Source organism: Planococcus citri, chromosome 2, assembly GCF_950023065.1.
Source record: "Planococcus citri chromosome 2, ihPlaCitr1.1, whole genome shotgun sequence".
Lineage (NCBI taxonomy): Eukaryota > Metazoa > Arthropoda > Insecta > Hemiptera > Pseudococcidae > Planococcus > Planococcus citri.
In genome coordinates, this window is record NC_088678.1 from 52694790 (window position 1) to 52717985 (window position 23196).

The 23196-nt window shown below is 32.4% G+C and overlaps 1 protein-coding gene across 2 annotated transcripts in view; it reads left to right on the forward strand.

The window, feature by feature from the left end:
- Positions 1 to 23196, forward strand: part of bbg (big bang) — a 316775-nt gene that overhangs the window by 70701 nt on the left and 222878 nt on the right. For both annotated transcript variants that reach the window (XM_065351257.1, XM_065351258.1), the window contains exon 3: positions 3561 to 3622. In XM_065351257.1, coding sequence (XP_065207329.1) covers positions 3561 to 3622 — 62 coding nt within the window. The remainder of the gene's footprint in view (positions 1 to 3560; positions 3623 to 23196) is intronic.

Consider the following 23196-nt stretch of genomic DNA (forward strand, 5'->3'; position numbering starts at 1 on the left):
CCCGAAGTCCACATTTAAACATCTCAACAGTATTAAAATTCAATTTCCATTCGAGCACCTGAATACACCAAAAAAATTTCTAGTTGAAAAGTACCTAAAAGAAATCAAATTGGGCTGAATAAAAAATTTCAAAACTTATGTCTCTCTTCAATTTCATGTAGAAATGAAACATTTTAGAATTCTTGAAAAGTGATCTTGCGACCTATCAAAATGGGTTAAAATTTCGCGAGTAATTTAAATATTCCCATGGAAATGTTTTTTTAGAGATTTTTGGAGAACTTTCAGCCAAGAATTGGGTCACCATTTTCGGGATGTTGGAAAAAGTTGAAATGTGACCTATTAAAATGGGTCAAAATATCGCAAGAAATTCAAATTCATCAATAAAATTTTTATTTTCCATTATTTTTGAAAAAATTTGAGCCAAAAATTGGGCTATGATTCACAAGATTATTGGAAAAGTGTCATGTGAGCTATCAAATTTGGTTAAATTTTTAGGTAAAATCAAAAATGGCAACGAAGATGTTTTTCTATTGTTTTTGAAGAATTTTAAGCCCAAACTTACATACTTAATTTTTTTTTTTTTTTTTTTTTGGGTGTTTGTAATTACTTGATTATTACACCCGTCGTATGATTTTCAAGATCTTAAAAAAATGCTATCAAATTTGGTTAAATTTTCAGGGAAAATCAAAAATTGCAACGAAAATGTTTTTAATATTTTTCGTGAAGAATTATTTCAAGTCTGAAATTGACTCATGATTCTCAAGACCTTTGAAAAAAGTTTATAAAGTTTTGTTAAATTTTCAGGGAAAATCAAAAATTCCAACGAAAATATTTTCTGAATGTTTTTGAAGAATTTTGAGCCCAGAATTGGGTCATTATTCTTGGGATTTCTGAAAAAATAGTGTATTACGAGTATGCAACTCACGAAAATGGGTTAACATTTTTCGAAAAATTTAAATTCTTCAATGAACATTTTTTCAATTATTTTTGAAAAATTTGAGCTCAGAATTGGGTCATCATTTTGGAATTTTTGAAGGAACTGTAATATACGACCTATCAGAGTGGATTAAAATTTCATGGAAAATCAAAGATTGTTATCAAAACTTTTTCCAACTGAATTTCATAAAAATGGTTGTTGGTGTTGTTTTAATGTGTCAATTCGATTTTCAAAATGTGTTTTGTTTTTAGCGGTTCCTAAAATGATCATTAAAATATTTCAGTTTGGTCTTCGTGTTACGAAAAATTGAATTGGTCATAAATGGCAACTTCTCCACTTCTTACGGGTTCCCAAAAAGCAAAAATTTTTTAAAAATTTAGAACAATTTTTAATTCAAGCATTTCAGACATTTACAAAATTTTGGGAATCAATTTTATTCGGGAGTGTAAGCTCGATTTATTCAATGGTGAATATTTTCCAAACAATCATATAAATCAGAACAAATTCATCGGTTAGGAAGGTCGATCAACAAATTTTAAAGAGTTGAAAGCTTGTCTGTTTTTGAAAGTTCAATTTCAGAAATTGCATTTAAAATTGGAGCTGTGTTTAAAAATTCTGATGAAATTGTACAATAAAAACCATGTATTAGCATAATTTTAGCAATTTATTTGTGTATTTTTTATTTGAATAAGTTTTTCAAAGTTGATTATAAACTGATGAATATTTTTTTCAGTTGAAAAAAAATACAATAATATGTAATACCTAATTATTACAGAGGAGTTGAAAATTTGAAATATTATTTCGATCACAAAGAAGTAAGATTGTAAATTTTTGGAGATATTAGTATTATTAGGAACTCCTGAAAAATGTTAATGACTTAATTCCAGAGATTTTTGAATTTTTCAAAATGATTGAAAATTTGTACCTATGTGTGCTGACAACGAAAAACTGTGTTTTTTTTTTCAAATTTTTAAATAAAAAATCCGAAAGTTCTTGAGCTTTTGAGCACATTATTGGAAATTTAGATACATATGTAAATGTGCATTTCAGAAGCTGAAGTTTTTAGTACCACATCTTTTTGTAGCCTCATGAAAAAAAAATTTCCTCAAATCGAACAACAATTTTCAATAAATTTTTCTTTGTTTCTTCATCATACTCATAGAAAACCTTGTTTGAATTTTCTTCGCTACTCGGTTTCAATATTTGAACGTCTGATTGAAATAATAAAAATTTAATTTCAAGTATAAAACAAGCAGATGTCGAATATTCGTATTTTCTTCGGCTCCGCGAGTTATTCGTCTGACTGTGAATATGCAGACAAACGCAGTTGACGTTAGCGCCATTTAAAAACCTTATTTGTATGGAAATAATTGTACGTTTATTGTTGCACTAAATTACATAGAAATTGCTGTATTCGAGACGAATTCGTTACTTAGATTATAGTAGGTATATAATTGAAGCGGAGTGCGAAGATAAACATCAGCAGTAGGTACTAGGTACATGAAAGTAAACGTAACCGTGGCATTGCTATTGAAAATTTTTCGCCTAATGGATAATCGTTGTCTGAAGTGCAAATTTAATTTTTACCAGTATATGTTTAGAAAACGTGATTAATTTGACTCGGTATCGAATAATTGATGTCCTAGTAAATGAAACTCTCCATTATTGCATAAGAATGCGACTCGTTTTTTTTTCAACCTCCTCCCTCGTCGTGCTTCTTATTTATATATATTTTTTCATTTCATTTCTTTTACTCTTTGCTACTTTATGATAAAGAGTAACTCGTCATGAAAATGGAAATTCTAAACGATAGTTTTTTTTCTTCTTCATTCCAATTACCGTTATAAAGACAACATTTCATTCATTATTCATGTCGAACATCGTGTGGTTTTAACATCTTTAACGTGTTTGAAGGAATTCGCATAATTTAAGAATGTGTGGTAGCTTGCTACACATACATACATACACGAACCAAACCATAAACACTCCATACACCGTACTCTACCGATTGCACTTCGAATCACATAAAAATTATGGCATCGCGGACTGCGGACATCTCACACATTGATTCACTTTTCCTTGTTTTGGTCGTCCACGACGAGAGAGTTGATTGTGGAAAACTGCTGGATTGGCGGTATAAACATGCGCGGTATATATAACCTTGTATGGAATTACTTTATGTAATTTTTCAAAAATGGTTACATACCGACGATAAAGTGTACCAAGTTGTGTAATTAGCTGGCTATGGTATAGTTCAATTGCCTTTGTTTAATGGGTTAACTCCGGAGTCATCGTTTTGTGTTTTGTAATTGCGATGATGCCTTATACTCGTAGTATGTACCTCTACCTGAAAATCTGCGCTTTAATCGATATTCCATTTTTTACCATTTTCGATTGCGTACAACAGACTTTATTGTTCTGGTCGTGTCTTTTATGGTAGATAAGTAATCGAACCTTATTGTAGTATTTTTGTACTTACTCGAGTAGGTAAACAGAATAGCGATGTGTTTTTTTGTTAGGTATTTATTTGGAAAATATTGTAACTTAGATATACGCAAGGACTTACAAAGTATCCGGTGTAAAGTAACTTACGATACTAATTTTTAACTGTTTGATTTTTCAGCGAACAAAAGATCACCGAACAGGATGCTGAACGCAGTCGACCGTTTGCCCAGAATTGTTTTGGTGAGTTTTTTGTTGGTTTTATTTTGTTTTTTTTCTTCCTTTTTTTCCAGCAGAATAATGTCTACTGAACAAAAGAGTGAGGAATGTTGCATTTTGTTTGCGTTTTTTTTTAACCGAAGTATCGTTTGAAAATTAACAGAGTAGGTAGGCGTGAATCAAAACTGAATTAGTGATTCGCGACTACGTATAACTGTCGATTTAAATTCGAGCAAGGAAGCTATAGTAATTATTAAAAAAAAATTAATCCAAAAGTGCTTCGCAATGAAAAATTTTAGACGCTAAATTGAATTTCTCACATTTTGAACCATTTTTTGGCTCTTGAAAATTTTAAAATTTGCTCTAATGGAAGTAAAATGATTGGAATTTGTCTTATACCGAATTTTTAGCCATCATCGATATACTCAATTTCAACTAGAGTCTTGAAGGGCTACTTGAGGAGGGTATTTGACTCAGTGAGATGAGATTTCGGATCCAGAGTAGAGGAAGAAATCTCAAAATGATCAAATGTCAAGTTCAAAAAGGTAGAAAATTTGTTGAAGGAAGCCTGTGTGAAATGAAAACCTCATGTGTTAAAGCATTTTATAAAAAACCGAATGCTTAATGATGGTGAGAAAATCTCCTTAAGGTGAATAAAAAGTAATTTTGAGGAAAACTATCCTTGATAAATCCTAATTGGGGTCACCATTCAACTCATATACACTAAAATTATCATCCCCATTGACACGCTTAGAACCCCTTTTAATCCTTCCCAAGAATAATCTCATGAAAGTTTCTTTTATTGGTTCTTCCATTGTTTTCAATAACGACATAAAAATTTGACTGAGGAAAACTATGTCTCTAGAAGTTGAGTTTGAACAATAAAGATAGATTAGGAGTCATTCAGATAGTTTGAAGGTTGGTGAATTTTGTCAATTTCCAACATTCAGAGCATAAATCTGATCAAAATTTTCAAAATTATGGATAATTTTGGTAATTTACTGTAAATGGGTAAATTACTGGTAATTGGTAATTTTTGGTAAATAACAGGCAATTTTTGATAAATTATTGGTAATTTTTGGTAAATTAATGGTAATTTTAGGTAAATTACTGGTAATTTTAGGTAAATTACTGGTAATTTTAGGTAAATTACTGGTAATTTTAGGTAAATTACTGGTAATTTTAGGTAAATTACTGGTAATTTTAGGTAAATTACTGGTAATTTTTGGTAAATTGCACTTTGATAATTTTTGTTGAATTACAATTTGGCAATGTTTGGACAAAAACATGAAATTACCAATTTTTAGTAAATTACTGGTAATTGGTAATTTTTGATAAATGAGAAATAACTGGTAATTTTTGATGAATTGCTGGCAATTTTTGGTAAAGAACTTACAATTTATGGTACATTACTGGTAATTTTTGGTAAATTACAATTTGGTAATTTTTGCTAAATTGCAATTTGGTAATGTTTGGACAAAAACATAAAATTACCAATTCTTAGTAAATTACTGGTCATTTTTTGGTAAATTATTGGTAATTTTTGGTAAATTACTGAAATTTTTGTGGTAAGTTACAACTTGGTAATTTTTGGTTAGTTACTACTTTGTAATTTTTTGGTAAATTACTACTTGGTAATTAATTGGTAAATTACTTACTACTTGGTAATTTTTTGGTAAATTACTTACTATTTGGTAATTTTATTGGTAAATTACTACTTGGTAATTTTTTGGTAAATTACTGGTAATCTTGAGAAAATTTCTGATGTAATATATTTGGTAAATTACTAGAAAAAAAAATTGGCAAATATAATCGTTAGTAATTTTTGGTTGATTACTGGTAAGCTTTAAAGAACGTTTGGCCTGTAACAACCTACCAGTAAATTTTTGCAAATCACTGCTCACTTTTGGTGGGTAATTACCATTTGGTAATTTTGGTAATTTACCCGTTATCTCGTGTAAATTATGAGGAATTTTTGGCGAATTACTGCTCTCTAAATTTAAAGCAGTCAAATTTCACTGCTTAGCAGTCACGACATTTTGCCTTTTTAAAGCAGTAGTTTCTTTTACTGCAAAACAGTGAAAAATTACTGAATTGGTCAGTCAAAATGATTTTTTACTGACCAATTCAGTAATTTTTCACTGTTTTGCAGTAAAAAAACTACTGCTTTAAAAAGGCAAAATGTCGTGACTGCTAAGCAGTGAAATTGACTGTTTCAAATTTAGAGAGTGGTGATTTCAGGTGTTTTACTATACTTGGATTTTTTTTTGGTAAATTACTACTAATCTTCAAACTTTTTTGTAATACTTACCTAATCATTGGTGAATTACTGGAATTTTCTCGGTAAAATACTACTTTATAATCTATGGTAAATTTCTGGTAATGTTTGGTAAGTTTACAGGAAATTTCTGGTTAATTAGTGTCAATTTTAAGTGAACTGCTACTTTAACTTTTGGCTTGTTGTACTTACCTACTGGCAATATCTTTTGAGAATTTCCATTTTTCTTTTTGGTAATTTTTGGTAAATTACTACTGAGCGATTTTCAATAAATTACTGGTGATGGTTTTCAAGTATTACCTAAAAACTGAACGAAAATTATCAAAACAAAAATATGTAGATGCCTTAAAATATTTTTAAAATCATCTCTTTACAGGTAAAAATTACAGAATCTAAACAAATGATATCTCTTATACTAGCAGATTATTTCCATAATCCAAATTTAGGTTCTGTTTTATTCTTTGGCTTAAGTATTAATTGATTTTTTAAAAAAATGAAAATGAGAATTATCTATAAAATTAGGTACTTAGTCAAAGTCAACTCAGCTCTGGTGGCATGTTTAGACTTATCTATACGCATACTGAACACAAATGGAAGTTTCGCCCTCTACATACATTATATTGACACCTGATTAATACAAAAATACGAAAATAGCATAAAAATACTCACCAACAATGAGACATTGGGTCACGTTGCATAAACGTTTGATCTACAAGCAGGTAGGCGGTTTTGTGCGCTGAAAAAAAAAGGCAGAAAAAAGGGAAAACGATAGCAATCGATTACCGTCTTTGACGTTTGCCGGTTGGTCATTAACATGTGTCGTATTTTTAACGTAGGTACTCTTCTTATCATCGTGTTTATTCTACCAACAGTTTGAGTTCGAGACTTTTCTATCAGTCGCATTCTACTCGACTGTGAGATGATCTAAGGAGACTTTCGACCTGACCTTACCCCGTTGACGCGGACGAACCGTTTAACATCCGCTGTCAACTGTCAACGTCTTTACATCCGATGGCAAACAATTCGATTCTAGTAGTACTCGTACTTGAAGTACTCCTCAATGCACCTACCTACTGCCGTCTATGTTAACTACCTCGTGAATACGAAAGGGTCATTGTACCAAGAAATTTTTTTTCTTCTTTCTCTTGAAAATGGTCAAGAGCAGCCATCCAGCCAGACAAACGCGGTAGTGATTTTTTTTCAGCTGTGGCTCTGGCACTGGCTGTATAGTGTATACAGTTAGTACACGGAGATAATTTGTAAATGGACGCGAGTTGACGATTTTGTATTGTTTTTGCGCTCGTGTTAAACCGCAAATATGCAAATTGATGTGGTCGCCGGAATATAGGCCAAAATAAGAATACCCAGGTACTTTAAGTCTTATATTACTGGTGAAGGTTGCGTAGGAGATTCGCGTGTAAGTACGAGTATACGAGATCCTTATGCTGTGTATTCCTACGCTGACTCGAGACGTGTCCGAGTGACATTCAAAGGCTTCGGATTTTAACGATCACTTGACTATAGCAGAGAGTCCATTACACGAACCCATCTTCATGACTCGACGACTATGGTTATTAAATATCAAGGTGATGTGGTATTTTACGACCCGAACACGGCCGGTGGTGTTCGCTTCACAAAACAAACTTCAATAAAAAAAACGAAAAAGAAAAAATAAGCGCAGCAACATTCGCAATCGAAGTACATCTCAATTCTGTTTTCTTGAACTGTTCATCGATCGATTTGCCGGCGGCATTGATACGCCCGTAATTACCGCATCGACGAAGAATTAAAATCAAATTAAACCCGATTCCGATTCGTAAGTCCAAATGATACTAATTTCATTCGATATTCAATTTCTATGAACCGTAAATCGGCGCGAGTTCACCGATCTATTGTATATCTACACGAGTGTACAGTGTGTTTCGAAAAGTCTTCGTCGAAAGGTTTGATTACTTTTAAACAATTAACTGTAATGAGATGACTCGATGGGTGGTGTTGGATTTTGTTTGAAGAGGGGATGGTTAGAAATGATGGAATCTACTAAAATTGAACTTTTTTCATAATTTGTCCAAGAACAGATCATTTTCATCCTGACGATGGTTTAAAAATTTTTAAATATTTTTATAAGAAACCTTTTTCATATGACTTCAAAAGTTATGCCAAGATTTATCCTTAACATTCTTATTTTTTGAATATTCTGTGAAAGTTCCCGGCCTTCAAGTTCCGGTTGGACACCAGACAATGTCAGAAAATTCAAATTTATGGTCCATAGGTACGACCTTTGTCTTAGACGATTCCTTTGAAAAAACTAGCCAAAATTAGAATGGAAAAAGGCACCTTTTATCAGAAGATCTATATTTCAAAATAAATCTCCAATTTTTGAAAGTGGTTCACAGGTTTTCAAACTCACAATCAGTTGACTGAAACATTTTAAACAGATTGAGTAAATGGCATTTTTGGCTTCCAGGTTTAGAAAAACTAACTCTTCCGAGCAAATTTTGACGAGTTTCAAAAATTCAAAGCTCATTGGAACCTATTAAAACAATTCTCAATTTTTTGAAGAAGAGAAAAGGTCGACAGAAATACTTTGAATTTTCTGAAGTGTCAGTTCTTCCTAATTCGAAGCTCCAAAAAATAAATATCCAAGATTTTAACCCCCCCCCTCCCATGGTATAAAAAGGTAGAGGACAGGAATGGTATTCTCTTCTAGCGTATCAATTTTAGGAAAAATAGTTTCCAAATGTATAGAGTGGTCCTAATAAAAGGGCGATATATGTACGTATTAAAAAAATTGTTCATTCAAGTTGAGCTTTCTATTTTTTCACAAATATTTCATCCCAATCAATCGATTCAAATTGAAGTATTCCAAATTTCGTTCGGAATATCTAGTCTAGAAAATAGAACTCCATTATGAGAAAATTGCTGGATTTCTACTGATAGAAAATTTCATGCTCCACAATTTTTTCCCCAATAAAAAAGTGAATTTTGAAAAAATTTTCAAAATATGTCTTGAAAAACGTGAAAGATTGTAAAATATTCTTTAAATATGGCGAAAAATGGACTTAAGCTTCGAAAATAAGTCAATTTATGTTTTTGGAGTAAAATATGCAAAAATATACTCAACCAAGTTAGGCTCATTTTACTCAGATTTGTATGATTCGCAAAATACCTACATAGATAATTATATTAATGACATATCTACCTGCAAAAAGTCCTCGAAAAAAAATATGCAGACATGATTCCAACTCTGATCATCAGCTAAAATTTTAGGCGCTGAAGTTCATTTTTCTATTTTTGGTGGATTTTTGGAAATTAAGTTTGCATCCAAAATTGGAAAAAATCAAAATTTTACAAAATTTAAGTAGAAATCAGAAACCGGGTATGTAACATATTTTAGATCCACCAAATCGATTGGAAATTGTTTCAAACCATTTTGAGCAGTTTGGGAACCTCCAATAGATTTTTGAAAGTTGACATTTCCACAAAATTTCTGCAGAAATAATAATTACCTATATGGTTCGAATCGGCAGAAAATAATTTTGTAATTTGGTTATGTGAGTCACTGACAAGCGCCAATTGCGTTTTTGTGAGCTTTAGTTATCTACATATGTACTTGATTTAGATAGTTTTTATGTTATTTTTTGAAAATATGGAAACGTAAATTTTTGTTTACCAACTTCATTGGGTGATTTCAAAAATCTCCTTGAGGCTCGAGAACACGCTCAAAACAGTTCGAAACTATTTCCAATTGATTTTCTTTTAGAATTTAGTAGCTTTATGCGGTTTAAAACAATTTCCCCTGCCAATTGGGATAAATTCCTTGATGGTAAGTTTTTCTCAAAATATCGACTTATTTTCGCGAAAAATTAGAATTCATTAAATTGATAATTTCTCCGTCCATTTTATAAATATCCGGGGGGGGGGGAAAGATCATATTTTATGATTTTTGGGACACCCTTTATGTTAGCTACAAATGTAGTTCAACACGAGTTAAATCATCTCGCTTAGAACACTTCAAGACTCTCGGAGCATACTGTACATCTGCGATTTAGTACCTACGTACACCTAAGTATAGGTAATACTTCACAAACAATAAACTTTGTGAAATTTTCGTACTTATACGAATTCTAATTTACACACAGTGTATCGGAAACCAATGACCTCTGATCGTGAATCTAGTTTTATTAGCTCAGATACCTGTTCGATCCATCCACCTGTTCATTGATAAAATTGCATAGGCTACGCTTACTATGTATGCACGGAAAACATTCGCAGTCAAAAAATTACATACCAGTTTAGGTACCACTTTTCTCCTTCAGTCTACTCCATACAGCTTCTTATATGTACCTACACTCATCGTGTATACTTTTCGATTAGTTTTTCTTTCCTTTATTTTTTTTTATTCAAGTATGTGTGTGTCTTCTAATTATCTTCTTGTTACTTTTTTGTTCTATAGTCGAGTTCTGGTCTTATCAAACTATTCGTTTAATACCGGTAGCGAATCAGTGTTTTTTTTTGTACCACTGCCATCGACCTCTGCCGATCTTTTTTTTTATAATGATAGACGTTTAAAAAACATTTTATTTTTTCTACTTTTTGAAATTAACGCCATTCCTGCGAACGTCATCGGTTAATGACCAACGCGTACTACTGCGTTTTGATTTATTGGAATGTGATTAATTATACGCGGCGAGATTAACGCGTAACTTGCGGCAGTCGAGGAGAAAATATTTTCATTTCTTCGAGCCATATCGCCGCGCGAGCCGGTGTACAAATGTTGCCGTTTTAAACGATCAAGGCCCGGTGAAAAAAAAAAGAAGTGCTCCGTACGATGCCCAATTTGCCGATCTACCTATGTATTTGACGGTTAGCTAAATACGTAGTATATGTAGTGGTATGCTTTACGTGATGATTTATTCATTCATTGAACTCCTGTGTAGTACATATAAGTGTAAACTTGCGAACACCAATTTACTTGTACGTCCTATCACGTGTTAGCGTCTGTTACGACTTTACGAGTAGATATATTGATAATTCGTGAGTACTTTCTAAAAAGTGATTAGACCCGATGTGTTGACAAATTGACCTCGTGTCATCTGCGACGAGTGTATTTTAGAAGCTTATGCGATATGCTTTCTTCTATCGAAAGTATTGGAGCTTAAAATCATGGAACTATAATAGTTCCATGCTTGAAATCACCAATTAGAGCAGTTCTGAATTCTGATAAAGTGAGAATTTTTAGAGAGATTTTGGACGAATTCCTTTTTTGGAAAATGTAGCTCTATCATTGCGTTTGGAATTGAAAATGATCAATGAAGATGTTTTTACGATAAAGGGGGAAGCATTTTGAAAAGTTCTCATAAAAAAAAGCTTAAAAAAACTTTTTTCATACGCATAATAAAAAATTAGATGTTGGATTTAATCTAGAATCTCCATCATCTTTGCTCCCAAGAATCAAAGGCTCAGGACCCAGATGAATCAATGTTCCTTAGTCAATTTTTTCAATTTTTACCGTTTGGTACCTTATTTGCAGTGGTAAAAGATGATTTTATGGACTCCATCATCACAATGTGCAAATGTTCCCAATTTTTTTTTTGTTTTTCATTTTTTCAGACCTCTAAAAATTTATTTTGAGATTATTAAAATGGATCTTGCGTCACCAATCATAAATTGGGAAACATCTCATTTCTCGAAGTATTTTTCAGTGGATTCTTCGCCTTTATATGTACCAATTTTCAGCACTTTTTCAGCGACAGAATCTATCTAAATGATCAAAAAACACGTTTCAAGTTGCAACCTCATTTTCATCCTTAGGTTCTGGTCGTTTTTAGTTGAAAATCTGTTCATCGTAATATTTGGATTCAGGTAATCAAATCATCTCAATTTTCAATTTTTTTCCACTTTAAAAATTTGAAGATGACCAATATCCCAAATGTGAGGCGAGTAAATTGACGTATTCAAAATTTTCATACCGTTTTAACCCTATAAAATAAAGGAGGTATTCCAACCGAAGGAAATTTTTTAAAATGAAGTGAAGAAAAATTGAAAGATCATTCTAAAATACGCCACCAAACCAAATCTATTGCGTTGAATTTCATTTCTCGACTTTTGACGAATTTTTAAGAATCAATGAAAACGATAAAAATTTGACCAAATTTAGATATGTACATAGAAAGCTGAAATTCAGTTTATGCCCTATTTTCAATTTTATAAATCTATTTACGGTAGTTTTGAGCGCTTTGGAAGCCTTCAGCAGATTTTTAGATTTTCCAGTGTTTGGAAAAATTGTCTCTAAAAGAAAGCTAAAATAAAATTTTAGCTTTTTCACGCATAAAAATAGGTTATCCAAAAATCTGCTGGAAGCTTTAGAAGGACTCGAAACCCTAATCAGTCGATTTGAAAGTTCGTAAATAAGATCTAATCTTATCCACAAGTACATAAAATGTCAGCTTTTCGAATTTTGATTTTTTTATAAAAATTAGCCTAAATTTTGAAATTTTTTGAAAATTTACCAAAACGTTGAAAATGGATCACAGCTTTTGAAAGTTCAGTCCAAATGATTTGGGGAGGGGGGGGGGGGGTGATTGAACATGGCTCTGAAAACGGAAAATTTTTGAAAACGTTCTTTTTACGTACCCACCTAATCAAGTATAACTATTCAATATCACCTTCTTCCCAGTCATTTTTTTCTGATTTTTTCCTCTGTATGTATTTTGTGTGTAAAAATTTCGAATACGTAATTTACTCACCTACCTACTCAAATGTAATCAATATCATTTTCTTTCCACTCTCATAATCAGTCAATTCATTCATTTTTAGCTGATAAAGTAAAAGTGATATTTAGTTGGGGTAAAATCTGTAAAACGTGATTTTGTTCAGGATTTTAAAGACGTATGTATGTATAGTGGAGGCAAGGAGAGAAGATAGAGAAATTTAAAAAACTTATCCTGGCTAATTTTCATATTTTTACCATGAGATAGCTTTTCCTTGACAAATTTAGGTATCCATTCCGAATCCTTTGATATAAGTGAGAGAAAGTGTGCTTTTAGTACTCAATATGTCCCGAAATTCTAAAATGTACAATTGGACAACGCAATTGTGGAAATCTTCTTCGTTGGTCAAATTCCGACTATCAACGTTATCAAAACGTTTGAGGGCCATTTTTCACATGAGATAGGAAGCAACATATTTTTCAGGCCTAAATTTTGTCAAAAACATTCAGCAAATTCTTAAAATTCTCTTGAGAGAGGAAGAGTTTTTGGGGCTTGAATTTTTAAAAAAATGTCTGAAATCTTAGAATGTATAATGATAGCCATAACTCTCAGAATCGTCATTCTAGGTCAAACTCTTTAAAAATAAGTACCTATTAAGTGATGGAAAATGGATTTTTTTGGTGCTCAAAATTTTTTCAAAAAAATGCATTAAAATTCCATAATGCGCAGTTCGGCAGCCACAGTTCTGGAATATGTTTTTTGTTATCCAGATTTGGACTACCAATGTGTTTTTAGGGCCCCTTTCGACAAATGTGAGAAAATGTGTATTTTTCAGGCTCTTATTTCTATGGGGAAAAAATTATGCAAAATCTCAAATGCAACTCCGAAAATCTTTGCAGGTTACTTTTTCAAATATTTCACGATATTTCTACCAAATTATGTAAGGTTTCTACAAGAGTGTACAATTTTTTTCAAATTTTTGTGCGAGATGGACCGTATGTCTTCATTTTTCAAAATCCAGATCTTTTTCTTCAAGAAAGTTTTTTGCAAACTTTTTTGCCAAATTCCAAAGCATGTCAATTATGCTCTGCGATCAGTTGATCTTTATGCGTAAAACTACAATAAATGTTTACCAAAGTTGATCACAATAGAAATAAATCGAATCGAAGTAGAAATAGGCAAGTTGATACAAAATCACTGGCTTCAAGTTTAACATTTTTCGTTTTCACTTTCTATTGACGTTGAAAAAATCCACTTTTTCTTTTTTATAGGCATAGGTGTTGGGTTCCAGCTTATTTTTCTGACATCTCAGATTTGAATGATTTAACCATCTACATACGAGTATTTCAATACCGTGATTTCTGACTTAAAATAATACCTTGTTTATTTTACGATAATCATTCGGAATGTTTTGCTCTCGTCAGAAACAAGTGTTGAAAGTGTCAAAGATTTATAAAAAAGAAAACAAACTCACTCGAACCGATATTGCTGCCAGTTAGTACAGAATGTAAGTAAGCATAATTGTCACGAAATATCTCCGGTTGAAAATCTCAGAGCCAGAGCGATTGAAAACCTTCTCTATGGTTCACATGTAACAACACGTCTACAATAAAACGCTCGCTTCAGCGTATATCCTATTCTTTTAAAATGACAACCAGATAACATTGTTTCAATACACGGGGTATATTTTGTAGCAGACTGGATGTATATACTGTGTATAGTGTATAGTACTCGTATTTATATGTACCTAAGCGCGCACGAAAAGACGAAGAATTTATTTTTCACCTGCAGCCATTTAGAAGGCGGACATATTATATATGTTAATTCATTTGGCTGCGCGCAGACGTAATTTAATGTTTATTTAACGACCTCTAGGTCCATTGTTTATTTCTTTTTCTTCTTTCATCGGACGTCCACTGTTAACCTAGTTATTTTGATTTACTATAACGAAATACAAAATCAAAACCAAACGAAGGACGTTGTCCAACAAAGATGCTGTAATTAATAACAATAAAAAGTTAATTAAACGTCCATCGATACCTACCTGACAGAAGCTATGTCGAAATTTTCAAAATCGATTAATTAGCGGATAATTTTCGCAACAAGGTGCGTATATAGTGTACTATTGATAGTGAGTCTCGTTTTATAAATAGAGAATACCCAACAGAAAGAACTGGTTGATAGAATAGCCCACCGATGTCGATATTTAGTGCAAAATTGTTACGTAGACTCTGCGTGAAATTCTTATGGCGCCCGAATAAATTACAATCAAATTAGATGTATTTATGGATGATTATACGGCAGTCTAGTTGTACTGATTGTTCATTTGATGTGACCTGAACCTGGCTAGAAAATACATCGTTCGTATAAATGTCGAGGAAAAAAATTGAAATTCTTTCGTTTCCATAGCCTTTTGTCATATGAAAAATACCACCGGATAAAAAATCAATTCCATGAAAAATGTGTGAGAGAATATTTTTGGTGGGTAATTAATTGTCATTTGAGATCGTCATTTGCCTATTTGGAATTTTTTTGATTATTTGGTCTTCTCATTTTGTTCAGGAGTCGACGTAAAAAAATACAGATCATTCAGGATCGCATTTCTTCAAGGTCAAGGTGGAAGGAAGGAAGGGAGGGAGGAAATAGATGGGAGACGATGATGAAAAATCAGAAATTAGGATTGAAAAAAGGGTGGTGAAACAATAGTTTTCTTGATTTTTAGTTTGAAAGAAATTTTTCAAATTTTTCTGAGGAAGAATCGAAAGACCCAATCCAAATTGACTCAAGATGACCCTACGTATCAATTAATTCGAAATGATTTCGATTCAAGAGTTGATTAAATGGCATTTTCTTCCTCGTTATTGGTTTCTACTCGTATATAAATACGATTCCATCGACATCGAGGCAATGTACGTAATACCTACACCTAATAATACTATCGCTGGATCGATTTCATTTCGCTGTGTGCAACTGCATCTCTGCAGCATCCGATCCAAGTAGGAGTTTTACCGCATAATATAGAGTTCAGTGCCTTGGTCATTAGTTCATTTGACTTGTTTATTTATGTGCTGTATTAGCTGGAAAAGAGGCATACACATTATCTGAAAATATTAACGATGTAAATATACCGGCTATTGTAATTGTTTTAAAACCAGGCAGAAATTATTGTTTGGAAAAAAATTGTAGCGGACTTGTTGCTTAGGTACATATCACAGAACCGATAGCGAGCGAACACTGCAGCGCAGCATTTAATAACAATAGTAATTAATATGGTACCTATATTCTTATATCGATGAGATATTCTTTACGCGGTTTTATTGTTCATCGCAGACGTTTATCTCGTATACGAATACTATACAGTATACCTATTGGCGAGGATGCTGGTGGTGGTGGTGTTTTACTCGTACATTGTTAGAATTCTTCCTGGCTGTGCGATGTGGTCAAATTTGGTGCACTGGTTTACCTTCTTGTAAGCCATAAGCCGCTCCTCGTCGTGGTCGTCGCATCGTCGTCATCGCTTATGTAAGTTTTTTTTTTATAATAGGCGAATATAATTGCGATGACATATGGACGCTTTGAATAAACGAAGGACCCCGTGATCGCCTTTGGTTCTATATTGATCATATTTTGGCACCGGATTACGTAAACAATGGCTCGTTTAATCGACCATTCAAATAGAGAAACATGGCTCTTGTTTTTTATCTACAATGTGAACGCTTTCGCAAAGTCTTTCAATTTGTACAGGATGCCTGTAAAGTTCGAAAGAAGTTGAATGATTTTTGAATGATTGGATGTCATTGGTTAAAATCGAATAGTGCGGTTGGACGCTTTTCATTGGTTATTTTTTAAAAAAGAAAAAAAATACTCATCTACGTTTTAGAGTGGGTACCAAGTTCAAATGTATTATGAATTTTTGAATAAATTTCTCAGAATTAAACTGGTTGTCAGTAGTTTTCAAAAAAGTGAGCAGACCATAGACAAATGTTTTCAAATTATTGTTACACCTGCATGGGAGTCAAAAAAATCACACCCCTTCAATTTTTGAAAGAATTGTAAAAAAATAACCTCGTTTGATTTATTTTTGTGGAACCATATTTCAAAAATGTATGAACTACATAATTATTTGAGTTTCGAATGGAAAATGATTTTGTTTGATGTTGTTAATCCCTAAATTTAATTTGATCTCATCGGACCTGATCATGATCAGATTGGCGTTTTGATGGGATCTACTTTGATCTGACCAAATCTAGTCAGATTATAGTTAGGTATGATCAGGTAAGGTTTGTTGAAACTGGATAAGATCCAATATCTTTTTGCTGGATCGTCTCAAAATTTGGTACCTAACAATCCGTTCAATGAAACCCTGGGAACCTTTTTCATTTCATTTTCCTGAATAGGAATTCTCTTTCTTCTATAGAATTTTTAAAACCCAGTTCAAAATTGTGAAAACTGATTTAAAACCGCGGAATTCGCGCTCGAATCATATCAAATTTTTTTTTAATCTTCAAATGAAAAATTGGACAACTTTTTCATTACCATTTCTTCCAAAAATCCTTCGTTTTCTGAAGAAATGCTGAGAACCAGTTTCAGATTAGGAAACCGGTTTAAAAACTACATTAAACCGTTTCAATTATATGAAATTCAAGTCACTTGGTGTTTGACCATTCAATTAAAACATAAGAAATTTTCTCATTTCGATTTTTGAAAAAAATTACTCGTTGAAAAAATGTAATTATAGTGAGAACCAGTTTCATATCAAGAACCCGGTTTCAAAAAAAATACCCAAACTTGGTATTTGATCCTTTTATTGTGAAGTTTTCCCATTTTTTCCTTTCAATTTCCTTTTTTTTTAAATCCCTGCTTTTTTAAGGAATCAATAACAACCGGTTCCAGATTAGGAAACCGGTTTCAAAAATGCCTAAACAGCTTCTATTGTTTCGGGAGTTTGTATTTGACCTTTCGATTGAAAAGAACATTTTTCCTTTCAATTTCTTGAAAACTCTCCCTCGGTTTTCAAGGAGTTATCTAGTTGGAACCAGTTCCAAATCATGAAAACGGTTTTAAAAATGTATTTTGTCAATTTAATTGAGAAGTGCATGGGCACCTTTTTTTTGCAATTGCTTTTTTTTTAAAAATAATTTTTTTGTGAAATCACTGATAACCAGTTCCTGATTGGAAAACTGGTTTTAAAAATGTAGAAACCGTTTCAATTGTTTTGTGAGGGTTGGCATTTGACTATTTGATTAAAGAATATTAAACTTTTTCCGTTTGAAAAAAATTTCTCGTTATTCAAGGAATTTCTAAAAACTGGTTCGAGACTCATCGAGAGTAAGAAACTGGTTCCAAAAATGTACCCTGTAAATTGTTTCAATATTGTTTTGGCTGTTGGCGTTTGATCATTTGATCAAAAAAAGAGCAACTTTTGCATTTTTCTCAAAATTGTTTGTTTTCATCCCAAAGTTGTATGTAAGAACCGGTTTAATATCAACAAACCGGTTTTATAGACGAATAAGCCGTTCCCATTGTTTTAAAAGTTGGTATTTGAGCGCTTAAATCATTCCAATTTTTTTTAATCATTCAACAAAAAACTGGACCCTTTTCCATTTTGATTGTTTGAAAAAAGTTCCTTATATTTTTCAAGATTTATAAACTGATTTTGAAATTGAATCACTTAGAAAAGTATTTTATTATTCAATTAAAAACTAAACACGTTTTTCGTTGAATTTTTTTTTTTTTTTTTTTTGAAAAAAGACCTAATTTTTCAAGACTTGCGCGGTGTAGACTATTAATAACTGGCTCGAGATTAAGAAACCAGTTTCATAAATTCGTAAGCAACAAAAATCGAATTTTATTTTTATCTATTCGTATAATGAAACAAGGCTAGATACCTACTTATCTGTTCAAATTTTCAAGATTCTTATTCTACAATACACTTTGCATTTATTGTCTAGTGTGATTGATCTAAAAAATAGAAAAGATCACTGACAAAAATATTATGAAAAATTGATAAAATTCTGTTGAATTTCTGCTGACATTATAAGAATTAAAAAAATAATTGAAATTAATACATACGGGTATTAAGTACCTAAAAAATCAGAAAAATATACATGTAAGGTAAGTACCTACATTTAATAAGAAAATGAAAATCAATCAATCAATCAATTTCATTTATTTGGCTCAGTTTTCACAACTTTATCACAAAAAGATAACAGGTATAATTATTAAAGATGAAAATTAAAGGGGCAGGATTTTAAACCTGAATATCTTGGAAAAGTCTGGGTCGAAGACGACGGTTTATGGTTGGATTTATTATATAATTTAGGTTAGCGTTACGCTCAAGTTTTAAATGATTTTTCTTACATAAATTGAGTGAATGCATCTTCAATGATTCAATATTAATATCTCGTCGAATCTGTATATTTCTCACATACCAAGTGCTTCTTGAAATTATACGTAGTGTCTTACTCTGGAATGTTTCTACTTTATGGAAATTTGAATCAGAGGTACCAATCGAAATTGGTACACCGTAGGTGATGATTGGACGTATGAGAGATGTGTAGAGTAGTTTTCCAATTTTAACTCGAAGTCTAGATTTTTTATTCAAAAGTGGGTAGAGCTGATGAAGTCGATTATTTGCAGTTTTAATCTTCTCTTCGATTTGTTCACGGAAATTTAATTTGGAGTCTAGCTGTATTCCCAAATATTTGATTGGTGAAAAATATCAAAAAAATATATAGAAAAATGCTTCTGAAATGATGAAGATAATTTTAAAAATTATTAGGTAATTTTTAGAGCGGAGAATAATTATTATTGGTGGGCATTAATTTCTTAGCTTAATCAGGTCAATCAACACATTTTTTTCTAGGAAGTAGGAGATAAGATATTTAATTTTTTTTTTCATTTCATTAGGTACCTAACTATTGAAATATTGTAGTAACTTGATTGTTGTGATGAAGTTATTGAAATAAGTATACCTTCCCTATTTTGTTGTTCAGGTGTCAGTTGTTCAATTAATAAAGTTTTCTATCCTTCCATTATTTTTGCATATTTTCCTATTAATGAATAATGACGTTGGTAGGTAATATCTGTATAATTCGAGGTTCGTATTTCATCGTAAATTGAAGCCATAGGGTTGTTGATGAAAACCAGTTCCATAGGAAGGAATTTTGCGATAAAGGAAATGACTCGTTTTTACGAAAACTTTACTTTCAATTGCTGCAGTGTTCGTACTAATTCGTATCTTCAAGAGAGCTGGTCTATGTATTACGATCAATTAGTAGGTTCACTTACACTGCAGCTTTGTTTACTTTTACGCATCCCGTCGTCGTCGTATTTGCACGTTTCGGATATACTTATTACACACTTACTTACTATTTTTGCCCTCATTTTCATTTCTGTTTCCTGTTCAGTCGTATACGTGATTAACAAACAACGTATTTTATTGTTTATACCTACCTAGAGACCTACGTACTGTATCGAAAGCCTATAATAGAACTAATTATCAGAGAAAATTACTGCTCGAAGATATGTAAAGTATTTTGTTATTTTGATAGAGAAAGTCTTCGTCGTAGTCATAATCGATCTATACAGGCGTGAGTCTGTGTTGTCGATTCGATGATTTTTGTTTTTTTTTTTCGTATGTATTGAGCTCGCGAGCTTCCGTGACTTCCAGATTGATTTTATGGAGTGACTTTTAGACTTTAGAACTTGCATGCTAAAAAATCATACCCATTGAAATCAAATTTCATGAAGTATATTAGGAATTTCATTTGAACACCCTTTACATTAGTGTTATGTGAATGAATTCTGGAAGAATCATAAAATTTAAAATTGTTGAATATTTTCCAAAATTCAAGTACCTATACTTATATAAAAATATGAATTGGTGAAAGTAGGTCGTCAAATTTGAAAAATATGTCTATGTTGATTAATTTTTGAAGTTTTACTACTGATCACTTTTACCAGTCAAACAACTAATTGTGTTCAATTTTCTTTGTTTCAGGTGAGTACTGAATCTTTGCATTAAGGATTAAAATAAACTGCGAGTACATATGTAAGTCATTTTCATTTTTTACGATTTTATCAATTTTCTCTTTCAGTGGTAAACAAGACAATTTGTAGGTAGATGGATATAGAATAATTTTGTTGTCTTTGAGCTTCTGATAATCGATGAGAGGGCGAGGGGAAGTATCTCGGATAACAGTTTTTGAATAGGTACCTACGAACCTATTCAGGCTGTAATCAATTAAAAATACTATAATGAAATTACCTACGAATAGATAAAAGCGAGATTAAAAATAATTCGATATGATGACTCATGCCAGAGATCACACATCTCGTCATAGGTGTTAGAATCACGTCACATAAAAAACAATCCGATTGCGGCTGGTACAAAAGACCAATACAGAACTATAATTGAATTCAAATATACTAGCACTGTATTTGGCAAATTGAATGGCACGTCGGCGTCGCCTCGAACGTATCGCCGATTTCAAATGATTTCTTATACATAGGTATATCGGCGGCTGGTCGATAAAATAATAAAACACAATAGCTATGTGGTTTAATCGTATACTTACACGTAGTAGCATTTATAGTGTATCTGGACATATAGGTTCTCGTACATCTACTTATTCGTATAGCCAAAAAAGAATTCGGAAGTGTAGGCACTGGTTGACCATCATTAGATGCGCATTCCAAAGATCATTTCTAGTGTCACGGTTGGTTATTTGGCCGAAGTACCTATCTAAAAGGCTGATGATCTCTTCCCACGCTCGTCTGTAGCGCCGTAGATTTTAACATATAGAGGTATCAGCTACATAGATTCCCCAGATGCATCGGTCTGGGGACTCTGAAAAGTGAAGATATCTTTTGATAAAGAAATTGTAGGTATGGTACTTACTCGATAGCTGAAGAGTATTTACCATAAATCTAGGAAAAAAATTTATTCGATTTAGACATAACTTTTCGCGGTGTTTGTCTATATCCAAATGATCGTTAATTGGCTGAGATTTGTTAGTGAGGCGAATTAATTACATGTGTTTGACGGTTTTACGAGTCTATAGGTAGGTACAGGTACATACCAAGTTTTTGCCTCGGCTCGACTCGGCGGTGGTCCGACCACCGTACGCTGTCAAACATATGTAATACGATTAATTTCTTTATAATATTGAAAATTGTAATTCGAGTCCATTACTCAATACGGTAAAATATATTTCGTTAATCGAGTTACCGACTAGTTTTTATTTTTTCGGTGTACTATACGAGTACCTACGATGATAATCGTATACATTAGACTTAATGCGAGTGCTATAGATAAGTACGAACGAGGATGTCGTACATCCGTTCTCACAAGAATACGTATAGGAAGCGTGCTACAAGTTCTCGATATGAGGTGTTGTGAGGTAATTGTGAAACATTTTTAGCAATTTTAACTCGGATGGAGTATTTTTTGTAAATTTATCGAGATCAAATAGACAAATTTGCTTATCTTATTGCGAATAATTAAACTACATAATAACTAACTGAAGTTATGTATATTCGTATGAGATAGGTTGGTATATACACAATTCAAGGTCATATTCCTGTATGATTCGTTCTTCAAATTGTTGGCACAAATTCGTCGTGTTTTCCTAGAATTATTTATTTTTTGACGGTCGACTAATCAGTACAAAATTTTTGAAAAATGAGAGAACCAAGCAACTTTTCTGGAAATAAATGAAGAGTGATATTCCAAAACTCGCTTTGTCCATTTTCACAACTTTTCAGAAAAGAGGAAAAACAGTTTCCCTTTAAACGGGTAAATTGGCTTTTTAGGCGAGTTTAGCACTTTATTTGGGTGGATTTATGATGTAGGAGTGTAGGTATACACTTCATCCACTAAATACTGCTGAAAAAAATTTCAACAAAAATGGACAAAACGCGTTTTGGAACATTATTTTTATTTTAATTTTTGGTGAATTGGCTATTTAGGTGAGTTTAACACCTCATTTTGGTAGGTTGATGATGTAGGAATGTGAGTTGATACTTCATCTACCAGGTGCCGCTGAAAACCCAACTTCGATAAAAATGGACAAAGCGAGTTTTGGAATATCACTCTTCAAATGTAGAAACAGAGTCATAAAATCAATATTTTTTTCAAAAGAATAAATCTCTTCAGGTTCATTCTGTGTAAAATCAGAATAATTTTGGGCTTGAGTGCTTCTTGAAATTATACAAGCAAACTCCCAGCTTCACTACATAGGCAGCATACGTATTTGAGGGAAGAAGTGGTAAGGGGGTCGGCGATTTTTTTTGACATTTTTCCTGTGGAAATATCTTCCGAAGGGATGACCAATGGCGCAGATCGAAGCCCTCTAGCTCTTTTTTAAAGGCTTCTAGGGGGTGTCAACGTTTTCAGTGAGCTTGAAATATCACTCATTTCAGCAGTGGATTGCTCGATAATCGCGCTACCTACCAAAATGGAACTTTTCCCGATAGTTAGAGGTTTTGAAAGGCTTTCTGGTAAACAGTGGTGATATCAAAAAAATCAGTGTTGCCACTTTTTTTTGTATGAAAAATTAGCTCAAAAAGTTTCAAAACGTAGTTTTCATATTGTTCTGATTCTC